This window comes from Diadema antillarum, unplaced genomic scaffold (genome assembly GCF_040938485.1).
Source record: "Diadema antillarum isolate AM-2024a unplaced genomic scaffold, OU_Dant_1.0 scf00000026, whole genome shotgun sequence".
NCBI lineage: Eukaryota > Metazoa > Echinodermata > Echinoidea > Diadematoida > Diadematidae > Diadema > Diadema antillarum.
In genome coordinates this window covers 629,350-654,273 of record NW_027270915.1, presented here as the reverse complement: position 1 = coordinate 654,273, position 24,924 = coordinate 629,350, and the positions used below count along the sequence as shown (strand labels likewise).

The 24,924-nt window shown below is 40.8% G+C and overlaps 1 protein-coding gene across 1 annotated transcript in view; it reads right to left on the bottom strand.

Moving 5' to 3' along the window:
* LOC139734437 (FERRY endosomal RAB5 effector complex subunit 3-like) overlaps nt 1-24,924 on the bottom strand; it is a 37,051-nt gene that overhangs the window by 3,292 nt on the left and 8,835 nt on the right. Inside the window, exons 7-11 of the mRNA XM_071645225.1 lie at nt 23,639-23,723; nt 6,390-6,511; nt 4,686-4,814; nt 3,924-4,007; nt 1,816-2,111 (exon numbers count right to left, since the gene is read on the bottom strand). Of these exons, the coding sequence (XP_071501326.1) occupies nt 1,816-2,111; nt 3,924-4,007; nt 4,686-4,814; nt 6,390-6,511; nt 23,639-23,723 (716 nt within the window). The remainder of the gene's footprint in view (nt 1-1,815; nt 2,112-3,923; nt 4,008-4,685; nt 4,815-6,389; nt 6,512-23,638; nt 23,724-24,924) is intronic.

The following is a 24,924-nucleotide window of genomic DNA, read 5'->3' as shown; positions in this document are numbered from 1 at the left end:
CACATGTGCCAATTTTTAAGCCAAATGCTTGAAAACTGAAGGAGTTAGGCTAATCCACACATTTTTGTATGATTGGTAAAAAAAAATTGTTGCCATGGCAACAGATTCATCACCACACACATCAAATGTGTTTTGCACAAATATACATTACATTGATCGCATATCCCAAATTCAAACTGAATTGCTACAAAACTAAGAGATTAGAGCAATCCACAACATTTTGTAAGATTTATATGAAAATCTTCCGTTGCCATGGCAACGCATTATGAAATAATCACGAAAAAGGTCTCTTGCACATCTGCCTGTGATAGTGGTCACACATGCCAAATTTGAAGTTGATTGCTCAAAAAATGAGAAAGTTGTTCGATCCATAAGTTTTTATGAAAATATGCCGTTGCCATGGCAACGCATTATGCGATACTAATAAAAAAGGTGTCTTGCACATCTACCTTTGATAGCAGTCACACATGCCAAATTTGGGGTCAATTGCTCAAAAAATGAGAGAGGAGTTCGATCCACAACATTTTGCTAGATTTTTAAAAAATTTGCCGTTGCCATGGCAACTCATTATGCAATACTAACGAAAAAGGTGTCTTGCACATCTCCCTTTGATAGCAGTCACACATGCTAAATTTGGGGATAATTGCTCAAAAAATGAGAGAGTAGTTCGATCCACAAGTTTTTATGAAAACATGCTGTTTCCATGGCAATGCATTATGCGATACTAACGAAAAAGGTGTCTTGCACATCTACCTTTGATAGCGGTCACACATGTCAAATTTGGGGTCAATTGCTCAAAAAATGAGAGAGGAGTTCGACCCACAAGATTTTGCAACGGACCGACCGCCTGACCGCCCGACCGCCCGACCGCCCGACCGCCCGACCTCCGGATGATTCCTATATACCCCCCCTACAAACTATGTGTGGGTGGGGGTATAAAAATTTAACAAAGAGGTTGGGCATTGATTGAAAATGAAAATAGTAGTAATCAGCTTTAATCAAAATAAACTTATAAATTAGAAAACATACAGCTGCTGATAGATGAAAAGTTGATGGCAAAGGAAGGGTTGGCAACCTTACGTAAATGGCACTGCGGTATGGTGAGGGTTGAATACATTGTAGGTGTAGTTTTGGCAGAAAAACAGTGAATTTACCTCTACTGAAATGGACATGGTAATGTTGGGACAACAAAACCTTGTATCTCAAATAGAGTTTATGTTCAGGAGAGCATAAAAAACACAGCAGCCAAAGCACCTTGACATGCCATGGTGGCTTCATGTGCCGGGTAAGAGAGCTAGGATTTGGACAGGACATCACTTGACTTCTTTTCTGATGATTTATTCAAAAAAGTGATTCTCAAATCAAAATTTGAGATACAAGCTTGTCATCCAATTGATGATGTGTAGCAATATGATCTGAAAAAAAAAAAAAGGTTTTCCTCATGAAATCCCCCACACCACACCACACTAAACCACACAACACACCACACCACACTACACCACATGACAGCACACCCCACCACACCATACTACACCACACTACACCACATGACAGCACACCCCACCACACCATACTACACCACACTACACCACATGACAGCACACCCCACCACACCATACTACACCACACTTCACCACACAACACCACACCATACCTCACACCACACCACACATCACCACACAACACACACCACACCACACCCACACCATACCACACCACACCACACCACACCACAAAACAAGGCAAAACAAAACAAAGCAGAAAAATGTTCTGCAAAAACAGCAGCAGATAAACATTTCTGTAGTGGTCACTGACCTCATACATCTCATACATGAGAAAGAGGGGCATGGTGATGGAGAGGATGTCAAACTGGACGGCGTACTTCAAGATGTTTCTTAGAGCCAGGATGCAAGGGTGCCGAGAGTTGATCTCGGCGGAGCGCAGGCTGTCGTCGGAGACGAGGTGGAAGATAACGTGGCACTGGGCCAGGTTCGAGTGTCGCGTCACGTAAAAATCACCTGCAGAGGAACAGACAGGGGGAATAGTGGGACAGTGTGACAAAAATTCGCAGTACGAAACCTTCATAGTACAGTAGGGCATGGAGACTAAAAATTAATCGTCATCAAGGTACATAAACAGGTTTTTGTAAAAGACATTTTCTGTATTTGTGTCTTGTGCTAGCACTTTCGCAGAAATAATAAAGAAAAATTATGACAATCAAGTGAAAATCTCATGATATGGAAGTTTCTGCCGATTTTTTTTTTTTTTTCTCACTTAGATATCATACTCTCATTGTGTCAATCAAAGGTCATGGTTTGGGATGATATGTAAAGCAAAGCTTTTTCATGCATACCTCATCAAATGCCATAATTTTAATTGACACTGTGATACTTGTGAAGTTGTTGTTGGTAGTTGTTGTTCTTACTATAGTGTTTCAATATTATATGCTCTCTTTCTATTACATGTAAGGAAGAATAACATGTGATGCATCATCAAAAAAAAGTCATACAACATAGGAAAATATTTTTTGTTTTGTTTTGGGCAGATATGAGCTCTTCAGATGATGTGTTTTTCATCAATCAATAATCTGCCATACGGTACTTCATTACAAAAAGAAGAAGAACATTAAAGGACAAGTTCACCTTCATAGACATAAGGATTGAGAGAATGTAGCAATATTAGTAGAACACATCATTGAAAGTTTGAGGAAAATCGGACAATCCGTTCAAAAGTTATGAATTTTTGAAGTTTTTGTGCAGTAACCGCTGGATGAGAAGACTACTGCAGTGTGTGAATAACTTAGATGTCACATGCATACAACAATATAAGGAAAATATAAAGAGAATTTCACAAAATTTCATCTTATGAAAAAAGTTCACATTCCCCCGACTCGTTACCGACAAATGTTATGGGTAATATTATTCCCCCTGCCTTAAGAAAGAGCCAAATCAAGTGCTCTTTTATTATGTGAAAAAAGTGAAAATATGTTGAATTTTCTTTATATTTTCTTTATACTGTTGTACGCATATGACTCACAAGCTGTAGTAGTCTCCTCATCCAGCGGTTCCAACACAAAAATTTTAAAAATTCATAACTTTTGCATCGATTGTCCAATTTTCCTCAAACTTTCACTGATGTGTTCTACTAATATTGTTGCATTCTCTCAATCCTTATGTTTATGAAGGTGAACTTGTCCTTTAATTACAATTGCAGGTCAGAAAAGTGTAAAAGATGTAAGAAATCAGCTTTCCATGCAAATGTTTCCTTTTATGATCCTCCACTTTATACACTTAGGTAACTTGATGATGTACCACATACATTGTATAAACCACAGTGTGGTGTATTGAGTCAAAGAACCCGCCAAAGTACTGAATGTATCATCTTGATATTACTTCAATAACATATCGTCGCTGGGGTGACAAGACCTTGTATCTGCAATTTTGGTGAAAATGACTCTTTTGCATTAACAGTCAGATAATCACTTAAAAGTGATGTCCTGTCCGAATCCTAGATGTCTTACCCCCAAAATGACGCCACTAGGGCATGTCAAAGGAATGTCTATCCCATTGGATACAGTGCTTTGGCTGCCATGTTTTTTTGACATTTTGTAGATACGAGGTCTTGTCGCCCCAGCGACGAGATCTGCCATCCCTGAGACGTAATAAATCTAAACAAAGAAAGAAAAACTATTTAAAAATCTAAACTTTCATAAATTTCATATACTTCACTATTAACAGATATTTCCAAACATTAGAACACACTGAAATTAACGCATTTTCTTTCAGTGAAAAAACTGAATATTCAGATTGAAACTGAACAGTTTTCAGGTATGCAATAACATCACAATCTTCAAGTAATTCTACAAATGCTGTGTCTACAATGTAGCTTTCCACTCTGAGAAGTGCTTCCGTTTCACATGATACCTGTCTTGAGATTGGTTGTCAGTTCTCCGTCTTCATGGAGGGAGGTCGGTCTGCTGCCGTCTGAACTACTGCTGGAGCTCAAATCTATGAGATGGAACGGGAACCACTCTTAAGAATGTCAGGTCATCAACATAGAGGGCGTGTGATGATTTGCAGTGTGGTACTATTCATCAACAATATGCACTTCAGGTTGAAGGGATCACATTTCCACAAACGATTGAGAAACAGTCTATCAACAGTGGCGGATCCAGACGGGGGCACACCGGGCGGGCACCCTCTCTTTATTTGTTATTAACCAAAAGAAATAACAAGAAAAAAATGAGGTGAAACCCGGAAGAGTAAAATAGAAATACTGTTTGCACCCCCCCCCCTTTACGGAATTCCTGGACACCCCCCCCCCCCCCCCCTCGATTAAGGAATGATTTGTATCAGTAATAAGAATGATTACTATTGGTATGGCACATGAGTGACTGTTTTTAACAGCGATAGTTTCATTACAGTTCGAGTTGTTTGGTTTGCTCGAATTCCCTTACAACAACGACAAAGGGGAGAAGTTGAAAATGAAAGGGGAACAAGTGCAAATAAGGCTACCAGTGATTTTAACCCGTTGAGGACGAGTCCCGAGTATACTCGGGCAGGGGTCTATGGGAAATGCATGTTGTAGCAAAATTAGCCTGTCCTCAATGGGTTAATAGGTTGCTTTGTATTTCTTTCATCACATCTTGTAGTAGAAAGCTCACACTCGGGCTTCCACCAATTTACCTCCATCGAGTTTCCTCTGCTCCTTGCGCCGGGCGTTGACCTTGAGGGCGCCCTGGTGAATGACCCTGAGCTGCGTCTCGAGGTCGGGGAAGTGGAAGTCGGTGGACTGCTGGCAAACTGTGGCAAAGTCTGGGGAAAGAGTCCAGTTTGAGAGGTCAAAGGTTACAATCATGATATTGATTCCTGCTGTAACATTATGTCCCCCCAAAAATATACAATGGGACCCTCTGCAATGATAACTTTTACAATATATAGTCACTCAATCCAAATACAATTTCAGGGTATTAAACTATAACTCATTGCCCACATCTTACAGAAAACCCCACTTGATTTGCTTCATAGGTCAAAGAGAATGAGGAATTTTAAAGAGCATGTCAGGAATCCCTTCCCTCCAAGTTCTGTCCTTTGTGTTTAGTTCCAAGCGCATCCAAGTGCTACACTTGGAAGTACCAGACTCATGGCATGCTTTGCAACAATCCACATTTCTCTGTGGGCACTTAACCTAAATTGAATAGGGTTTCCTGCAAAATAGAGCTAAGATGTTATATTTTAAGACCCTGTAGTAGCATTTGACAGTTAAATCATATTGTGTGTTATCAATGCAAGAATCTGATTGTATTTTTTGGGGGGACATACTGTATTTCTACGCTCAAAGTGTTCATGTACATTGAGAATAACAAACGGAGAGACCAAGGTACGACCCCCCAAAAATCATTACATGTGTTTTGTACTGCAGACATATTCATACCATCATGCTCTGGTACAAGGTAAACTGCTATCTACTGCATGGCGGCATAAATTTACAATGGTGCCATGTCATAGTGTTACTTACCGAGCGATGAAAGAAGTACATATAGGTACATGTATTGCCAAATATTAACATTAACCTCCTAAACTCGTCTTCAATAAACTGGAGTAAACAAAACTTAAAACTGGAGATTCTTCCGCATGGACCCCCTAGAAAACCCGAGACTCTGACTGCATGAACATGCACACAATATTATGCACACATACAGTAGATGAATATTATGAGGCGCCTCTTATGAAACCACCTTGGTGTTAAATCTTGGCCTTATCTGTTACCATTATATGTGACAAAACTAAGACTGGGCAGAAGAAAGCCACATTTTATGCTAGAGAAAAAGAGCATCTCAAGCGGAAGACACACAGTCAGATTTATTAAAGGTGCATGGTCCCGGTGGTTTAGTCGAATGCGTACGCGGGCGCACGGCGCAAGTTTCCTATAGAGACCTACGCTATCGACTCCTCTTTAGTGCTTACGCTTTGACCCATTTCCCACAGTCCGAAGAAGTCCGATCCACTGTAGTCAGTGGTCCGATCAGAGTTCGGCTCATGATTCAGCTGAGTGGGATGACAGCTTTAGCAAACTTCTTTTGTGATGTCATCATAACAAGCACATATGCACGCACTCTGGCATAACTAGACTGTGTGATGCGCAGAGAAGACAACGAAGGCAACGTTACCTAGCAACACCTACACGCTTTACTCTTGATGACAGCTCAACTTCGGCAATCTTCGTATCAATGCTAACGGTGATCGGCAGTATCATCAATAGCGCCCCGACACCCACCGGGACTATGCGCCTTTAGAGAAATTCAAACTCAAGCATGAGGGTGTAAGAATTTGAAATAATGGTCACAAAAAGCGAGAGAGTTGAAGTCTCTGGTAGGGGTACTACATCACCTCTCTTGATACCGGTGTAGGAGCTGATTCTGTCATCCACCATCAGAACGAGACCGGCCAGGTTGGTGGAGTAGAGGGATAGTGCTGTCTGGAGGCGCTGTGGTTGCGGCCTTAAAATACCTCTGATGAAAGGTAAGAATGGACATCAAATGAAACATACATAGAGAGCAAGAAAGGGGGTAACACAATCAAAATACCATCTGATCATATCATATATTTCATATTCTATGACTAGTGATAGTTATAAGATATTTGAGAAACAACAACAGCTTGCTATGACATTAATTTACTGGGATTCGATTGAACTTTTAAATGTATTTGTGTACAATACTCTCCCTTTAAATGTTTCATTGGTTTTTTTCATCCATCCATCAAAGCATCTTTTTATGTATTTATACTGCATTCTTAATGCTGTAATTCTTTGAGCAATTCAGTCTTTTATCTGCGAGCCATGAATACATAAAAAGAATACTATTCATCCGCACGTAAATTCATCTATGTATTTCTTCGTTCGTTCATTTATTTCCATCATTATGACATTGTGAGTGAAAGGTTTGCATTAAAAAACAAACAAACAAAAAACACATGGTATCAACTGCAATAGTGTTGGAATTATGAGAAGCATAAAAGAGGGCTCACTGAAAAAAAAAATTATCTAGACAAATATCATGATGTAAATACATGCAATCATTTATAATCATTTGGAATTAGGCTGAAACAACATAAATAAATATAACCCGTTCTATTTCAGAAATAGACTTTCTACATTAGTCTAAAAAATTAGACTGATTTTGCTAAAAATAGGTGCTCAAAAAATGGGAAAATCAGTCTACAAATGATCGAAATTTTAAATCTTAATCTGAAATTGTGGTGCAAGGTTCGGCATAAACAAAATGAAATTAACAAATCTATCCTTCATTTCTTTCAGAATTGCATCAGTCATAGCTGGATATGTCAATGTTGGTCTTCTGCCAAACCTGCTGAGCTGTCAAGGTTCGGTTTTAGACGAACCTGCCAAGCTGGCAAGGTTCGGCTCTAGACGAACTTGCCAAGCTGCTAAGGTTCGGCTTTTGACGAACCTGCCAAGCTGCTAAGGTTCGGCTTTTGACGAACCTGCCGAGCTGCCAGAGTTCGGCTTTTGACGAACCTGCAGAGCTGCCCAGATTCGGCTTTTGACAAACCTGCCGAGCTGCCAGGGTTCGGCTTTAGACGAACCTGCCGAGCTGCCCAGGTTCGGCTTTTGACGAACCTGCCGAGCTGCCAAGGTTCGGCTTTTGACGAACCTGCCGAGCTGCCAAGGTTCGGCTTTTGACGAACCTGCCAATCTGTATAGGTTCGGCTTTTGACGAACCTGCCGAGCTGGCAAGGTTCGGCTTTTGACGAACCTGCCGAGCTGCCAGGGTTCGGCTTTTGACGAACCTGCCGAGCTGCCCAGGTTCGGCTTTTACGAACCTGCCGAGCTGCCAGGGTTCGGCTTTTGACGAACCTGCCGAGCTGCCAAGGTTTGGCTTTTGACGAACCTGCCGAGCTGCCAAGGTTCGGCTTTTGACGAACCTGCCAATCTGTACAGGTTCGGCTTTTGACGAACCTGCCGAGCTGCCAGGGTTCGGCTTTTGACGAACCTGCCGAGCTGCCCAGGTTCGGCTTTTGACAAACCTGCCGAGCTGCCAGGGTTCGGCTTTTGACGAACCTGCCGAGCTGCCAAGGTTCGGCTTTTGACGAACCTGCCGAGCTGCCAAGGTTCGGCTTTTGACGAACCTGCCAATCTGTACAGGTTCGGCTTTTGACGAACCTGCTGAGCTGGCAAGGTTCGGCTTTTGACGAACCTGCCGAGCTGCCAAGGTTCTGCTTTTAACGAACCTGCCGAGCTGCCAAGGTTCGGCTTTTGACGAACCTGCCGAGCTGGCAAGGTTCGGCTTTTGACGAACCTGCCGAGCTGCCATGGTTCGGCTTTTGACGCACCTGCCGAGCTGCCAAGGTTCGGCTTTTGACGAACCTGCCGAGCTGCACAGGTTCGGCTTTTGACGAACCTGCTGAGCTGGCAAGGTTCGGCTTTTGACGAACCTGCCGAGCTGCCATGGTTCGGCTTTTGACGAACCTGCCAGCGGCTGCACAGGTTCGGCTTTTGACGAGCCTGCCGAGTTGCACAGCTTTTGACGAACCTGCCGAGCTGCCAGGGTTCGGCTTTTGACGAACCTGCCGAGCTCCCAAGGTTCGGCTTTTGACGAACCTGCAGAGCTGCCCAGGTTCCGCTTTTGACGAACCTGCCGAGCTGCCCAGGTTCGGCTTTTGACGAACCTGCCGAGCTGCCCAGGTTCGGCTTTTGACGAACCTGCCGAGCTGCCCAGGTTCGTCTTTTGATGAACCTGCCAAGCTCCCATGGTTCGTCTTTTGATGAACCTGCCCAGCTGCCCCGGGTTTAGCTTTTGATGAATGTGCTGAGCTGCTCAGGTTTGGCTTTTGACAAACTTGCCTAGATGCACAGGTTTGGATTTTGCTGAACCTTCCCAGCTTTGTGTGAGAGGTGTCGTCAGCAAAGAAAATGAAACAAAAATTATTGCGAAGAATTGTAATGTATAGTTTGCATAAAATGCGAATAGGTATTCTGAAATATTAACGTGGGATATGCTACACTTTTAATTGTTTGAAAGGAATCCTATACCAATATAGAAAAAAATATGAAATTGCATGTAATTTAATAGTTTTCAAATCAGAGAACAGCCATGCCTGTGATACATATACTATACTCACTTCATTTGTATGAATCAATTTGTATGATCAATTGTATAAAAGACTACTCAATTCAGCAAGAAATAGGCCAACTACATGCTCTATATTTCGATGTCTTTCAGAAATGGTCTTAATTAATCGCTGAAAAAAATGTTATTGATGGAGACATAAGGGCTCATAATATTGTCTTTCACACACAGACGCAGTCTACATGGCTGCATTAAGCATGCAGTGTAACTGAAGCTTCTAATATGTGGAGCAACATACACTAAATAAATAGACTTTTCAAATTTACCGTGTCAAGCGATAGGCACACTTCAATTGATTTCCAGTACAAAAAGAGTACTGAGAAAATTGAATCCATGATTGTTAAGAAAAGAAGAGTCTTGAACTGTATTTTTTTTTTTTAGTTTGTTTAAAGTGGCCTCAGAAAGTGGTGAAGTTATTCTCTGTGCATAACATTACTCAACACTGAAATAGAAAAAGGTACTCAAAAGTTTTTAGCCAAGTTAGGATAATTAACTCTTGCTTGCAGGTCCATATGCAGTATGCAGGGTCAAAAATTAACTGTGGCCCATTAGCCTGGTTTTAGGTTGATTAATTGTGGACCATCAATTTAAAAGAAAAAAGTTATCTATTGTCCCCAAAGCAAGCAACTATCATAGAAAATAGATTGTTTTGTTGGTCTTATTTTGGGCCAGTACTCATTTCCTTTTTGGCCACCAAAATTTCAGGCTAAACCATCTTAGACACCTGTTACACACAAACACACACACACATAGTCACACACACACAAACAAAAACACAAACAACAACAAAGAACACACAAAACAATTTATTTTGGGCTGCCCCCCCCCAAAAAAAACAACAACAACAAATAAACAAACAAACAAAAACAAAAACAAAACAAATATTATTGAATACATACATCTAGTTCAAATGTATTTAGAGCACCATTTCAACCCCCCCCCCCCCAAAAAAAAAAAGGGGGGGGGGCAGAAGAAATATACAAAAGGATACTTCTCTCCCTGGTACAGCTTGGCAGGCCAGTAAAATGTATTTATACACATATGAAAATATGGGACTGAGTGCAGTAATTTAGGCAAGCCTTTAGCTGATGTGATTCTACTTACAGAGTATCTAGCTTCCAAAACATATTATGTGACAAACAGTTTATTTACAAGCCAAGGAAATTTGAATCCCACACTGTTAACTTAAGTCTGTTAGCACTTTTTGTCCATACTTCATGTATAGCTTCCATGATCATTTGACACAAATGATGTCCACATCACATTGAGCCATTTCTACTAATGTTCCTGAGGAGCAGTGGTACTGCTGCTGCTAGCTGTAAGCACATTCATCTATGGCAATAGCAGAAGCATTCTCATCCAGTGCACATAGGAGTACATTACTAATTGTAATTGTATGTATCCATATGCCTGTTTATGTTGAATTTCACGGAGATGAATGCCATTCTGAATCCTGCAGAGTGCTGTTGAAGTCTTAGTGCTGTTGTTACTTCTGTCTGGTGACATGACCCTATAAGGAAGAAACAAAAATTAAAAAACTTAAACACAAACTCTTGGGACAGTATAACACACAGATAGTAAGGTGTTTCCTGTTTAGCAGCAGCACAGAGGTGTTTGTTTTCTGAAGCTTTGTTTGACTTTTCAAATCTCCTGTTTGGTGACCACACATGTACTTCTTAAACTGCCTACATTGTCCACACCTCTTTAGAGGGCCAAGTTTATGCAGAATTAGGATTAAATGCCTCTTGACTATTATATGGGGAGTATACGTGCTGTGATTGCATAGGAAGCACACCAGTAGTGTGAACTGTCTGACCTCACACTGGATTGTAAAAGGCTCATTATTACAGTCATGTAGTATAGCACTTATTTCATCCGATTGTATTGTCGATAGGGTACTTGAGCTAGCGATGATAGTATAAAATGCCAAGTATATTTTCAAATAATTGAGGATGAACCATTCCTGTCATCCCTAGCATGTACATTGTATGAACTATTCAGACAAATTTTCATAATAAATCTGTACTCTCATTTTCGAGGATGTAAAGATAGATTTTCACATACTTCAACACCTTTATCTATCTCCTCTCTTGAGTTATCTTCTTTGTTGCTCATATGAGGCCTCTTCAAATTTTACCTTCTTTCTGGAATCTTTATCAATGTACATTGTACTTGGTCATATATCATTTTCTATCTCTAAACTGCAGTGTGATTACTACATGATGATCAGGGCCTAGTCTATCTGTAAACGTTACCCTTCAAAGTACATTTAGAGACCCGTTAAGTCTTCTACTACATTTTTTTTTCTTTAAATGTTGTGTAAGTTTCAATGTACCTACAACTGTATATATCTTTTTACTTTATACTGTATAACAATGAATTGGGATATTTCATTTTCACACACCAGTCCATTGCTCTTTCTTATTGCCTTATTGAATTTAACATTGTTACATTTTGGAAGAAACAATACACATATTTTTCAGTATCAATATTGTCATTGTCTGCCTAAATTTTGCTCGACAACAATTTTGGTTCCTTTGATCTCAACAGAATAGAATTGCATCACATTTTTTGAATGGGAGGCAGGAAGTGCACATACATAAAGGTTTGCATATGACAAAGGGATGTCAAATGAGCTGACTGATTACTATTCCTTCCAAAATTGAACAGTATCATTATATTTTGAAATTGCTTTGTGTTTATTGCCAGATATTATAACCATCACAGTAATTGGGTATCTGTTGTTAAAAGGAATCTATACATTGTGATGTAGGCAATCAGCCATCGTATGGAGACAGGGATTAAATGCATTTCCTTTCAACATAGACTTATTTTTTAAAATAGTTGAAAGTACTTGCTGAATGTGATTACTACTAAAAACTACAAAGAATGGAACTGTCCGAGTGCAAGACCTCTTTTAAGACCAGTATGCATCATGCGGAATAGCAGTAATTACTTTACTAATGCCTACTTTTTGCTTTGATGCAAATGAAAAACTTACCTTTAACACCTAGGAATACTTTCAGCAGGATATTGATGGTAAGATTTGAATCATAGCTGTGATGTCCAATATCTAAAAGTCAAATTCTTTTGTTGTTCATGAAGGATAACACCAGTCACATGTGTCTTGAGGAGTTATGTATCATTGATACCCTGTAAAAAAAAAAGAAGACACATAGAAGGGAAAATATTCATTTCGTTTTTCATGCAAGAAACATTTTCTCAATTTGTGAACTAATTCTTGATATACCATGTATATGTCAGCAAATTTGGTTAACTAATTATTATAATAAAGTTGTTTGACACTTATAACAATCATGCATGTCATGAATATCAAGAAATGAACTTGGTTTCAAAAGTTTGTATGAAGCAAAAGTCTATAGAGTTTGTTGACAAGGCTGGTGACAGACTTTCTCAAAATGCTTCTCGTAGCTGCATGTATTTTACATGGATGTGACTGCTGAGTACTGTTTTTTAGGGCATTTAATCCTTATCATCATATATCTGTTGGGTGATCAGCTTGCAGATTTTATTTACAGAAGTGTTGTCGGCCCACTTTTATCAGCATAAAAATGGGTGTCTTTCCATCCTAAATGTGTGTCATGCAGTCACAATCCATGTTTAGCTGTATGAACATTCAAAACTTGTTTTAAGTCTGGTTGAAATATATCACATTAGGACCTTTATCAATAACATTGTTATAAAGAACAATGACTTGTCCAGCTCTAGCTAGCTGATAGTCAAGTTCAGTGTCCTGTTATCAACAACTGGCTAAGCAGTCCAATATACACTGAGAAGTATAAAAGCCCCAACCTGTTAAAGAACAAGTTCGGATCACCTTCATAGACATGTGGGTTGAGTGAATGCAGCAATATTAGTAGAAATTGAACAGTTCAATGAGAGTTTGAGGAAAGTCTAACAATCCGTTCAAAAGTTATCAATTTTTTAAGTTACTGCTTAGTCATAGCTGGATGAAAAGACTACATTAGCTTGTGATGTCACATGCGTACGATATAAAGAAAGTATAAAGAAAATTCAACATATTTTTACTTTTCTTGCATAACAAAAGAACACTTCACTTTTCTCTTTCAGAAGGCAGGGGGAATAATATTACCCTTATATCGGTGACAAGTCAAAGAAATGTGCACTTTACATATTCAAAAAGTAAAGTTTTGTGAAATTCTCTATTCATTTTGCTTATACATGTAGTATCATTCTACACATATGACATAATACACTATAGTAGTCTTCTCATCCAGCAGTGATTTTGAACGGAGTGTTGGATTTTCCCCATATTGTTGCAATCACTCAATCCACATGTATTAAAGGTTGACTTGTCTGTTAGGATCAAAGACACAAGCTGCAAGCTGCCTATCTGGTGTGATACCAACTCTTCTGGCCGCTAGCTTCCCAGAAAATGCAGTGGTTGGAGTTACCTGCTCAATCTTGTTTATGTACACACTGATCAGGGAGGTGGAAAATGCTCTCATGCCCTTCACTGGTGGTCAATGGAATGTGGCACAGGGAGGGAAGCAAACAAACAACAACCACCACAGGGCTGTGAACTCACTGGCTCCCTGGCCACAATCATACTTTCATGATATCCCCACTGCATGGTCTGCCAATACACTGAATATCAACTGCATGCAAAGATGCCAGCGTTTCTTACTGCATGGCTCTGAGTGAATTCTCCTACCAAGGTGGAACTGCAGTAGGAGGGGTGAGGAAGGGCCATAAGGCAGGAGTTTGCTCCCCCACGATACAGGTTAGGGAGCTTTTTACTTTAGGATTACAAATTGACAAATTGTGCCGTTAAAAGTAAAGGAGCTGGCTGATATGGTGTTTGAATTCGCATTTGGTGTTTTATTTTGCAACGCGCGATGCTCTCGCCGCGACATTTTATGACTTTTTTCTTTCAAATATCGCGCAACTTTTGAGACCAAATTTGTCACTCCCGGCCATACCGTTTTGAAGCCATGCCCCTTTTGAAAAAAATTTGTCGACCCAAAAATTGCTCAAAAACATGATTTTATGTACAAATCCAATGTAAATTGTGTTTTTGCAATTAATTCATTATATATAAAAATAGATATTTTTACTTTCAGTGGCTGATAATGATTCATTTTAGCTTGATTATGCTTTAAAAAGTTTCTGCGACAAATTTTGACGACAAAAAACAACTAAAACAAAAAGTAAAAAAACAAAGAAATACATAAGAAATTCTATGAACAATAAAATACATAAGAAAAATTACGAAGCTGAATTTTTTCTTCAATATTATTGTTGAGGATAATGAAAAAATATGTTTACCAAAAATTAGAAGTTTTGGAGCTTTACTTTTGGATTTATAGGCAAAAAATTATTTTTGCTTAAATAAGCATTAAGTTAATATAAAATACATAAATTAAAATTTGAAAAATCTAACTATACAATCTTTTAGATTATTGGCCTCTACCTAAGTGCAAATTTTCGCGAGGATCGCGCGATCCACGACCGTGATCTAAAGGGGGGGGGGGGGGGGGAGGCCAAAAAAGTTTGTCCCTCAAATAACCCAGTGGGATTAGGGTTAAACCCTAATCCTAGACACCAAGTGCATACTTTGAATGTACTTGTATATGCAATCACCCACTGACACAAAGCACTGCATCCTTTAATTGCACAAACTGCTTCTTAGAAAGTTAGTAGGTAGATAAACTATTAAAGATGATTGAAAAGGCTTCTTCAACTCAAAGAGATACCTATATTACCTCCTTGTTCTGCTACAAAGACCACATAAAACACAGAAAGGTGATTGGCCTTGACCACTGTCTTATCCCCAGTAGATAACCAGCCAGTAGGTATATTCATCACATCAGCTCAGTATCTTTTCTCTGTAACTGCCATTTCATCTACTTTTTCCCCTTATCATTCTGAGATACTTAGTTATTCTAAAGTCAAAGACAATCATTTGCAGGGAGATGTTAGACCCAAAATTGTGTACTTCTCCCCACTCCTCACTTCCCTCCTATACTATGTCCTTGCACTACCCTATGACCCACTGGTTTATTTGGAAAGCACTCAGTCCCCACTGACCTGTTCTACCCACTTCTATGTGCCCCTTTGTTTCAGGCTACTGACCAGCACATTCCATTGTGTTGACAACCACTACAGCAGAGCAGAGAGTTCATTGATAAAATCTCATAACCATATCAATTTAATTCCATTTCAATTTTTCTTATTGAAAATCAGACATAGTCAAAGTACAATTTGTAATGAATGACATAAAGCAAATGAATATGAGCCCCATGAAACAGAGCTTATGACCATGGTGCTGTAAGGATATCGTAGGAAGGGAGTGAGGAGTGGGGGAAAAATAGACAAGTTTCAATGCATAGATGTAATTTAATTAACTTAATTAGAATTGCTCTGTTATGGATATCTCAGCCATTTCAAAACCAATTTTCATCAAATAAATGTTGAATTCCTCATGGAATTACATGCTCTTTCATATTTCATAAGCGGTTTCTTATTATCTCACCAAAACATGTTAGACCCTGAAATTAGGTCTCAACCAAAACTATACGATCCCTTTAATATGCATGTGAATTGAGAGAAAGTAGCAATATTATAAGTACAATACATCAATGCACGTTTGATGAAAGTCTGACTACTGATCTGTTCAAAAGTTATGAGTTTGTGAAGTTTCAATGCTTCCATGGCAGGATAAGAAGACTAAAACATCTTGTGATGTCACGTATGTGCACAACAAAATAAAGAAAATATAAAGAAAAATCAACATACAATTGTATTTTTCACTTTGCAGCATTTTTTTGACAAGAACAATTGACTTGTCTCATTCAGAAGGCCGGGGAATGATATTACTCCAAACATACATCAGTACCAGTTAAGGGAATCCTTTGTACTTTCTTCTCAAAATGAAATTTTGTGGAATTCTCTTAATAGAAATGTTTTCTCATTACATATCATTCTATACATGTGACATCACAGACTGTAGTAATTTTCATCAGGCAGTGACTGTACAGAAATTTTTAAAAATTGCTAACAAATTGAACAGATTGTATGATTTTCCTCAAAACTATTATTGATTTTCCTCAAACTGTCAATGTGCTCTTCTGATAGCGCTCTATTTTCTCACATACTCCACTTGTCACATGAAGATGGCCTTGTTCTTTTATCTGATTTCAGACGTTTTACTCTAAACAAAACACTGTTCTTCAGATTTTGAAAGCATTGATATTTTTGCGGTACTAACATTATTTGTCTGCATTTTGGATTATTTGAATTTGTCCCACAAATGCTTTCACACCCCTTTTGGTACACATTATGCAGACTGTGCTACAAAAAGGGAAACCCAAACTGCAAGTTAATTCTCTGTGGAAAGGAAAAAAATTCATGAAATATGATGTTGCACATCAATATAAATTTCATATTATATTTGGGAAATAACATGGCATGGTATAAAAAGATGTAAACATCATGATGATGGAAGATGATGGACATAGACCTTGAGGGATTGTGATTATGTGACAGTTTTACCATCAAGCAGTAGATCGAGTTACCATTTACTGGTACACAGATGAAATGTATGATAGTTTCCTGAAATTCACTTACATTTGGCTTTCATTGTGCATCATCATTGCATTCTCAAGCTCTTTCCTTTTTGGTCTGGTTCATTTCCTTGTCTAGTGTCTTCTCCAGGACAATACATTTCTGGCATTTTGAAGAAATCTCCAGTCTGCATGAAATGAAAACTGATGAAGTTAGAATATCAATTACACCAAACTCTAAATCTGAAGTTTTTTATTCATGATCAAATCACCACTCCCATCAAAGTACTGCAGTGCACAAAATTACATGCATTAGAATATAGGGATATTAAAAAGCAAGTGTGCATAGGTTAACCAGAACACACATTCAAATCCCACCAGTAATTGAATGACAGCTACATGTACACTGTAGATGTTTCCAAATGTACCCCTTGATTAAGAAATTGAAAATTATATGTTTGAAAGACAAAATAAAATGACTTCACAGGTCTACAAAAACTTTCTGAAGCACTCTCAATTTATTTTATTATATTTTCAAGTGTCACTTAGAATATACAACCGAAATGCCTCACAACAGTCACAATTGTGTGGATGCCTGAATCATCAATTGTGATGTCATTAATTCATATAGCACCATATCTGAAAATAAGAAAGAATCCAATTGAACATTACATTTTCAATGATTTTATAGAGCTGCGATTAGCTAATACGAGGTAATGAGATATATCTGCATTTTTAATTGTGACACTATAAAGAATATGGATAGGTTTTCTATGTATCATGTATTCCCAAATAATTCATTAGCACTTGTTGAAAAATAAACATGTTGAGCCTTCTCTGTTGGTGCAAAAACTCCCCATGATTGGCAAGTATGTTTGCATAAAACTTACCTTTTTCACTCTCACTTGCCAGAAGAACTTGAACGATGATTTGTAGAATTCAGCTCGGCCAAGAGTAGGATCCAGTATTTCTGCCTTGCCACAAAGATACTGACTGTTATGTCTCTCTTGGTGCATATTCCATGAGGCAAGCGAATTTCATCTTTATGCGGCATGCAATCTCCTCTGTAGGAGTTGATCTTTCAGCATCATGTCTAATATGAGCTCATCAAAGCTCAGGTGAGATAAATCCATAATGTCAGAAGCTCCATTGGTATTTGTTCTTGTTGATAATTTTGAGGACAAAATGTTAGCACCATCTCCATCATCATCAATACTGAGCTGAGATATCAAGTTCATTGATATTTCCATCATTCGTCTCCATTGTAAGAAAATTAGAATCATAGTTGTCCAGAGGAACATGTGCAGCTGACGAATGTGATATCTAACCAGAGTACACAGCTGGTATGGATGGAGCATCAGTTCACTTTCTCAATGAAGGCTGAGAGGAATGCCATGGAGTTTCAACCACAGACTGCCCAAACATTGTTTGCTGACTGTGGTTAATTGGCAGACCACAAAGCACTTCTGTGAGAAACAAACCATCTAGGGCTCGGCACTTCCCCAAACCAGCAGAGCATTAGGGCTATACATTGTATCTCTTCCCCCTCCCTGGCTATATCAACAATCTGATCTTGGAGGCGCACAAGAGAGTTTTCATTGTCTCTGATAAGGAGATAATTTATTAGGATTGCCTGCTCAGTGTAGCTTATTGGCAAGGGCCTGTTTTATAAAGGTATAAAGGTATAACCTCATTGCATGGACTATCCAACCAAAGCCTTATACGAATTGCCCACCCTGACTCATATTATCTTGCACAAGGAGAAAAGGAGGTTAGTGTAGTGCACATGTTCCTACACCACAAGTGGAGGATACCATACATCAAGAATCATCAGTCATCTTCTCCATCAAACAGGTATAATGCATCTTAACTCTCTGTGATTCAATATGGCATACTACTTTATGATCTTGTATTACTTTTACATGGGCTGTGTTTATGCTCAATTTGCTATGTAGAATCAGTGTTTCGAAATACACTGTACTGATTCAAGATGCCATTCACAGGATTGAGTACCGATGTGCTCAGTCTTTTTGAGCTCCAGAAAGAGACGATACTGCAAATATGCTATGCTTATTGTTGAAATACTTTGAACTGTACTCTACTGAACTATTCAACTTGCATACCGTATGTGTTTTTCATATGTTTCATATGTTATAGTGCTGGAGCACATTCCTGAAGCTGAATATTAACTCTTTATGTGCCATGGTGGAAACCCCCTGTATGCCAAGTTATTCTGGGACACGAAGGTAGACAATGCTTTGAGAAAGAATTCTGTTTTTCCAATTTGTGTAACTTCTACAAATTTCAGCTGTTGAGCTTTGACATAATAGTGAGCAAAGTTTAGAGGAATGCCAAACTTTGCTTCGATATAAATTGTATGACAAATCTATTTTCAATTTTCTTTTGAATGACCAGTTTGCTACATTACTGTGAAGGCATGACTTTTGCACATGAAACCGTGACAGAAACTTAGAATGTACACACAAATCTATAGTTGGGAACACCGCTTGACAGTCAATCACCACATAGAATGCAAGCCGTATGTGAGAGGAACAAAAGCGCTAGAAACGCTTTCATTGTACCGCAGGACTAGCGATTTATCGATCGGTTTTGGCGGCTTTGTGTGTTGAGCAGAATATGCGAAGTTGGCACGCCGTCGACTGAGTCGGACGTGCGAACGTGGCACATAAAGAGTTAATAATGAAAACATTGTTTAGTCAAATGAGCAATTAATGTTCCTCAAATTTTTATCTTACCCTTTGTGGAATATTCTCCTTTTTTCTGCAGCATATTTTGTGACTCTGGCAATTGAAAATGTCACAATTAAGCTAGTGAATAAAAATTTTTTCATTTTCATGTTTGAATATCACGTTTTCACTGCAGTTTGGTCCCCAAATTGGTATGCATGAACCATGTAGCTTCTTGTGGTTTTCAGCGTACTGGATAATCAAAACAACACAAGAATGAACCTTTCAATGTGGCATGATAGAAGTGCATGTTTTTGCATTTCAACAATGAAAAAGCATTTCGCTGAAAACTGATTAAACTGAACTGCATTTAAGATGTATTTCTGCCTATTATTCACTGCAACTAACTGTTTCTAATCCCTATTTTTGTGATCTTCGCAAAGGGACATTGCAACAGATGAAAAATTTGGAGCCTGACAGGATCATTAACCCTAACTAGGCCGGGGGGGGGGGGCCTCCGAGGCTCCCCCCCCCCTCGACGTTTCGTGCGATGTATCGCTAACGCGAAAAGATTACGCCGCGACGTTTCATGACTTTTTTCTTTCAAGTCTCCCGCATCTTTTGACACCAAATTTGCGATGCCCGGGTGCGCGGTTCCGAAGTTGCGCATAAATATGTACGTGCATGTCAGACCAAAAATTGCTCAAAAATGTGAATTCGTGTACAATTTAAATGCAAACTGTGCTTACACGCAAATTTCGTAAAAGCATGATTATTTTGGGGTTTTACCGATTAAAATCAGTTAATAACATATTTTCTTGTTCGGAACAATGTCGCGAACAAGTTTCATCAAAAAAACAATGACAAACATAAATTTGAAAAAACATAGATATACATAAGAAATTCAAAAAACAATAAAATACTAAAGAAATTTTTTCCGATGGCACAATTTTTTCTCTTATATTTGCTCAGGACACTAAAAAGAATATTTACACAAAAAATGTGCCCATTTTGAGCTTTGTTTAGTGATTTATACCAAATTGTCTGATTTCATGCATCATTATGCATAAATTAGCATAAGTAAGTATAAATGATAATTTTTTAAAAATTTAACTTCATGGTACTTTAGATTACATCATAGGCAATGTGTGTGCGAATTTTCGTCGCGATCATGCAGTCAACGGCGAGGTCTGGGGGGGGGGGGGGGGCCTCCCCCCCCCCGGCAGCTCGGCAGGTTCGTCAAACGGCGAACCTGTACAGATTGGCAGGTTCGTCAAAAGCCGAACCTTGGCAGCTCGGCAGGTTCGTCAAAAGCCGAACCTGTACAGATTGGCAGGGTCGTCAAAAGCCGAACCTTGGCAGCTCGGCAGGTTCGTCAAAAGCCGAACCTTGGCAGCTCGGCAGGTTCGTCAAAAGCTGAACCCTGGCAGCTCGGCAGGTTTGTCAAAAGCCGAACCTGGGCAGCTCGACAGGTTCGTCAAAAGCCGAACCTTGCCAGCTCGGCAGGTTCGTCAAAAGCCGAACCTTGCCAGCTGGGCAGGTTTGTCAAAAGCCGAACCTGGGCAGCTGGGCAGGTTCGTCAAGAGACGAACCTTGGCAGCTCAGCAGGTTCGTCAAGAGCCGAACCTTGGCAGCTCGGCAGGTTTGTCAAAAGCCGAACCTTTGGAGCTCGGTAGGTTCGTCAAAAGCCGAACCTTGGCAGCCCAGCAGGTTCGTCAAAAGCCGAACCTGGGCAGCTGGGCAAGTTCGTCAAAAGCCGAACATGGACAGCCTGGCAGGTTCGTCAAAAGCCGAATCTTGCCAGCTTGGCAGGTTCGTCAAAAGCCGAACCTTGGCAGCTTGGCAGGTTCGTCAAAAGCCGAACCTTGCCACCTCGGCAGGTTCGTCAAAAGCCGAATCTTGCCAGCTTGGCAGGTTCGTCAAAAGCCGAACCTTGGCAGCTTGGCAGGTTCGTCAAAAGCCGAACCTTGCCACCTCGGCAGGTTCGTCAAAAGCCGAACCTGGAGAGCTTGGCAGGTTCGTCAAAAGCCGAACCTTGGCAGCCCGGCAGGTTCGTCAAAAGCCGAACCTGGGCAGCTGGGCAGGTTCATCAAAAGCCGAACCTGGGCAGCTGGGCACTTTCGTCAGGAGCCGAACCTTGGCAGCTCGGTAGGTTTGTCAAAAGCCGAATCTTGCCAACTCGGCAGGTTCGTCAAAAGCCGAACCTTGGCAGCCCGGCAGGTTCGTCAAAAGCCGAACCTTGGCAGCCGGGCAGGTTCGTCAAAAGCCGAACCTTGGCAGCCCGGCAGGTTCGTCAAAAGCCGAACCTGGGCAGCTGGGCAGGTTCGTCAAAAGCCGAACCTGGGTAGCCCGGCAGGTTCGTCAAAAGCCGAACCTTGGCAGCCCGGCAGGTTCGTCAAAAGCCGAACCTTGGCAGCCGGGCAGGTTCGTCAAAAGCCGAACCTTGGCAGCCCGGCAGGTTCGTCAAAAGCCGAACCTGGGCAGCTGGGCAGGTTCGTCAAAAGCCGAACCTGGGTAGCCCGGCAGGTTCGTCAAAAGCCGAACCTTGGCAGCTCGGCAGGTTCGTCAAAAGCCGAACCTTGCCAGCTCGGCAGGTTCGTCAAAAGCCGAACCTTGCCAGCTGGGCAGGTTTGTCAAAAGCCGAACCTGGGCAGCTGGGCAGGTTCGTCAAGAGACGAACCTTGGCAGCTCAGCAGGTTCGTCAAGAGCCGAACCTTGGCAGCTCGGCAGGTTTGTCAAAAGCCGAACCTTTGGAGCTCGGTAGGTTCGTCAAAAGCCGAACCTTGGCAGCCCAGCAGGTTCGTCAAAAGCCGAACCTGGGCAGCTGGGCAAGTTCGTCAAAAGCCGAACATGGACAGCCTGGCAGGTTCGTCAAAAGCCGAATCTTGCCAGCTTGGCAGGTTCGTCAAAAGCCGAACCTTGGCAGCTTGGTAGGTTCGTCAAAAGCCGAACCTTGCCACCTCGGCAGGTTCGTCAAAAGCCGAACCTGGAGAGCTCGGCAGGTTCGTCAAAAGCCGAACCTGGAGAGCTCGGCAGGTTCGTCAAAAGCCGAACCTTGGCAGACCGGCAGGTTCGTCAAAAGCCGAACCTTGGCAGCCCGGCAGGTTCGTCAAAAGCCGAACCTGGGCAGCTGGGCAGGTTCGTCAAAAGCCGAACCTGGGCAGCTGGGCACTTTCGTCAAGAGCCGAACCTTGGCAGCTCGGTAGGTTTGTCAAAAGCCGAATCTTGCCAACTCGGCAGGTTCGTCAAAAGCCGAACCTTGGCAGCCCGGCAGGTTCGTCAAAAGCCGAACCTTGGCAGCCCGGCAGGTTCGTCAAAAGCCGAACCTTGGCAGCCCGGCAGGTTCGTCAAAAGCCGAACCTGGGCAGCTGGGCAGGTTCGTCAAAAGCCGAACCTGGGTAGCCCGGCAGGTTCGTCAAAAGCCGAACCTTGGGAGCTCGGCAGGTTCGTCAAAAGCCGAACCTTGGCAGCCCGGCAGGTTCGTCAAAAGCCAAACCTTGCCAGCTCGGCAGGTTCGTCAAAAGCCGAACCTTGTCAGCTCGGCAGGTTCGTCAAAAGCCGAACCTGGGCAGCTCGGCAGGTTCGTCAAAAGCCGAACCTGGACAGCACGGCAGGTTCGTCAAAAGCCGAACCTTGCCAGCTCGACAGGTTCGTCAAAAGCCGAACCTGGGCAGCTCGGCAGGTTCGTCAAAAGCCGAACCTTGCCAGCTCAGCAGGTTTGGCAGAAGACCAACATTGACATATCCAGCTATGACTGATGCAATTCTGAAAAGATTGAAGGACAGGTTTGTTAATTCCATTTTGTTTATGCCAAACCTTGCACCACAATTTCAGCTTAACATTTAAAATTTTGATCATTTGTCGACTGTTTTTCCTATTTTTTGAGCACTTGCTTTTAGCAAAATCAGTCTAATTTTTTAGACTAATGTAGAAAGTCTATTTCTTGAATAGAACGGGTTATATATAGTCGCTGGGGTGACAAGACCTTGTATCTGCAAATTTGGTGAAAATGCCTTTTTTGGATTAGTGGTCAAATAATTACCTAAGTGATGTCCTGTCGGAATCCAAACTGTCTTACCCCAAAATTGGAGCCACCACGGCGTGTCAAAGGAAAGGCTATCTCATTCGCCATAGTGCTTTGGCCGCCATATTTTTTGGCTCTCCTGAACATTTGACATTTTGTAGATACGAGGTCTTGTCGCCCCAGCGACGATATATGAAATACTCCTTATCTACTTAGTGTCTATTCATCTCACCCCTCTCTGTTTGGTTTGTGTCTGCAGAGGTCCAGGACATCAACGCTCATCAGCCTCAGGTTGTGCATCGTCTTCATCTGGGCCCCTGCAGATTAATCGATTAGGGGGAACATTAAGCCTTTGGGTGCTAAGAGTACCGACTGGCACCCAAAGACCCATACCCTTGAACATATACAGTCCATAGCCCCTGGCATAAGAAGAGTTAACATTGTAAAGAGGATTAAAACTGTCAGACATTGCAGCAATGCAGCTTCTTATATGGCTTCCGCCAAGAAAGTATTAGTCATGAATAATCTTTCTTTTTCTTTTTTTTTTTGTTGCTGCTGTCAGTAAAATCACTGCAATCTACAATAGCTGTAAACATCTTTGGAAACAGGCCACAGAAAAAGATAGATAAAAAAGAAAGATGCTGCATTTTTTAACACCCATTTTTTTTTAAGGTCAAAGGTCAAGAAATAATGAAAATAACAACATGAATAGGGAGAAATGGATGTCTCCTCTAAAAAAATAGAAAACAAAAAAATAAAGACAAATATTGGTGATAGATAATTTTTTTCCCCCTAATTTATGATGAAGTCTACTCTGAGTGTCAAATGTGGACTGAACAAAAAGTGGAGGACTAATACACAGCTACCAAGGTGGGGGTGTGAACTCTCGTCTTTCATACTTACAGGATTGCAGTGAATTGCATTCACAGTGCGCTCCGATTATAACGATCATGGTTATCACAAGATTACGGTAGTTACAACAGAGTAAAAATTCAGGCCACAACGTTATCCACTCTAATTATTTTTACTGTTCATGTGTTCCGTTATAAGGAAATTTCGGTATCACGAAAGATAACTGCTGGTCCCGAGGACTTCGTTATAATGGGAGTCAACTGTCATTCGCTCATATGCACACCTGACCATATCAAATTTAAAGGACAAGTTCACCTTCATAGACACGCGGATTGAGTGAATGCAGCAATATTAGTAGAATACATCAGTAAGAGTTTGAGGAAAATTGGGCAACCCTTTCAAAAGTTATGAATTTTTGAAATTTCTGCTCAGTCATGGCTGGACGAGAAGACTACTTCAGCCTGTGATGTCATATGTGTACAACAATATGAAGAAAACATAAAGAAAATTCAACATATGTGACCCGCTACAACAAAATGATCCCAAAGTCGGGCGAGGTCGATTATTTGAAAATTGCATGACACAAGTCCCTAATCTTTCTGCTTTTGATTGATATATAACACGTCTTATAAAAATAATCGGCTGCGGAGATATCGATGTTTAAAA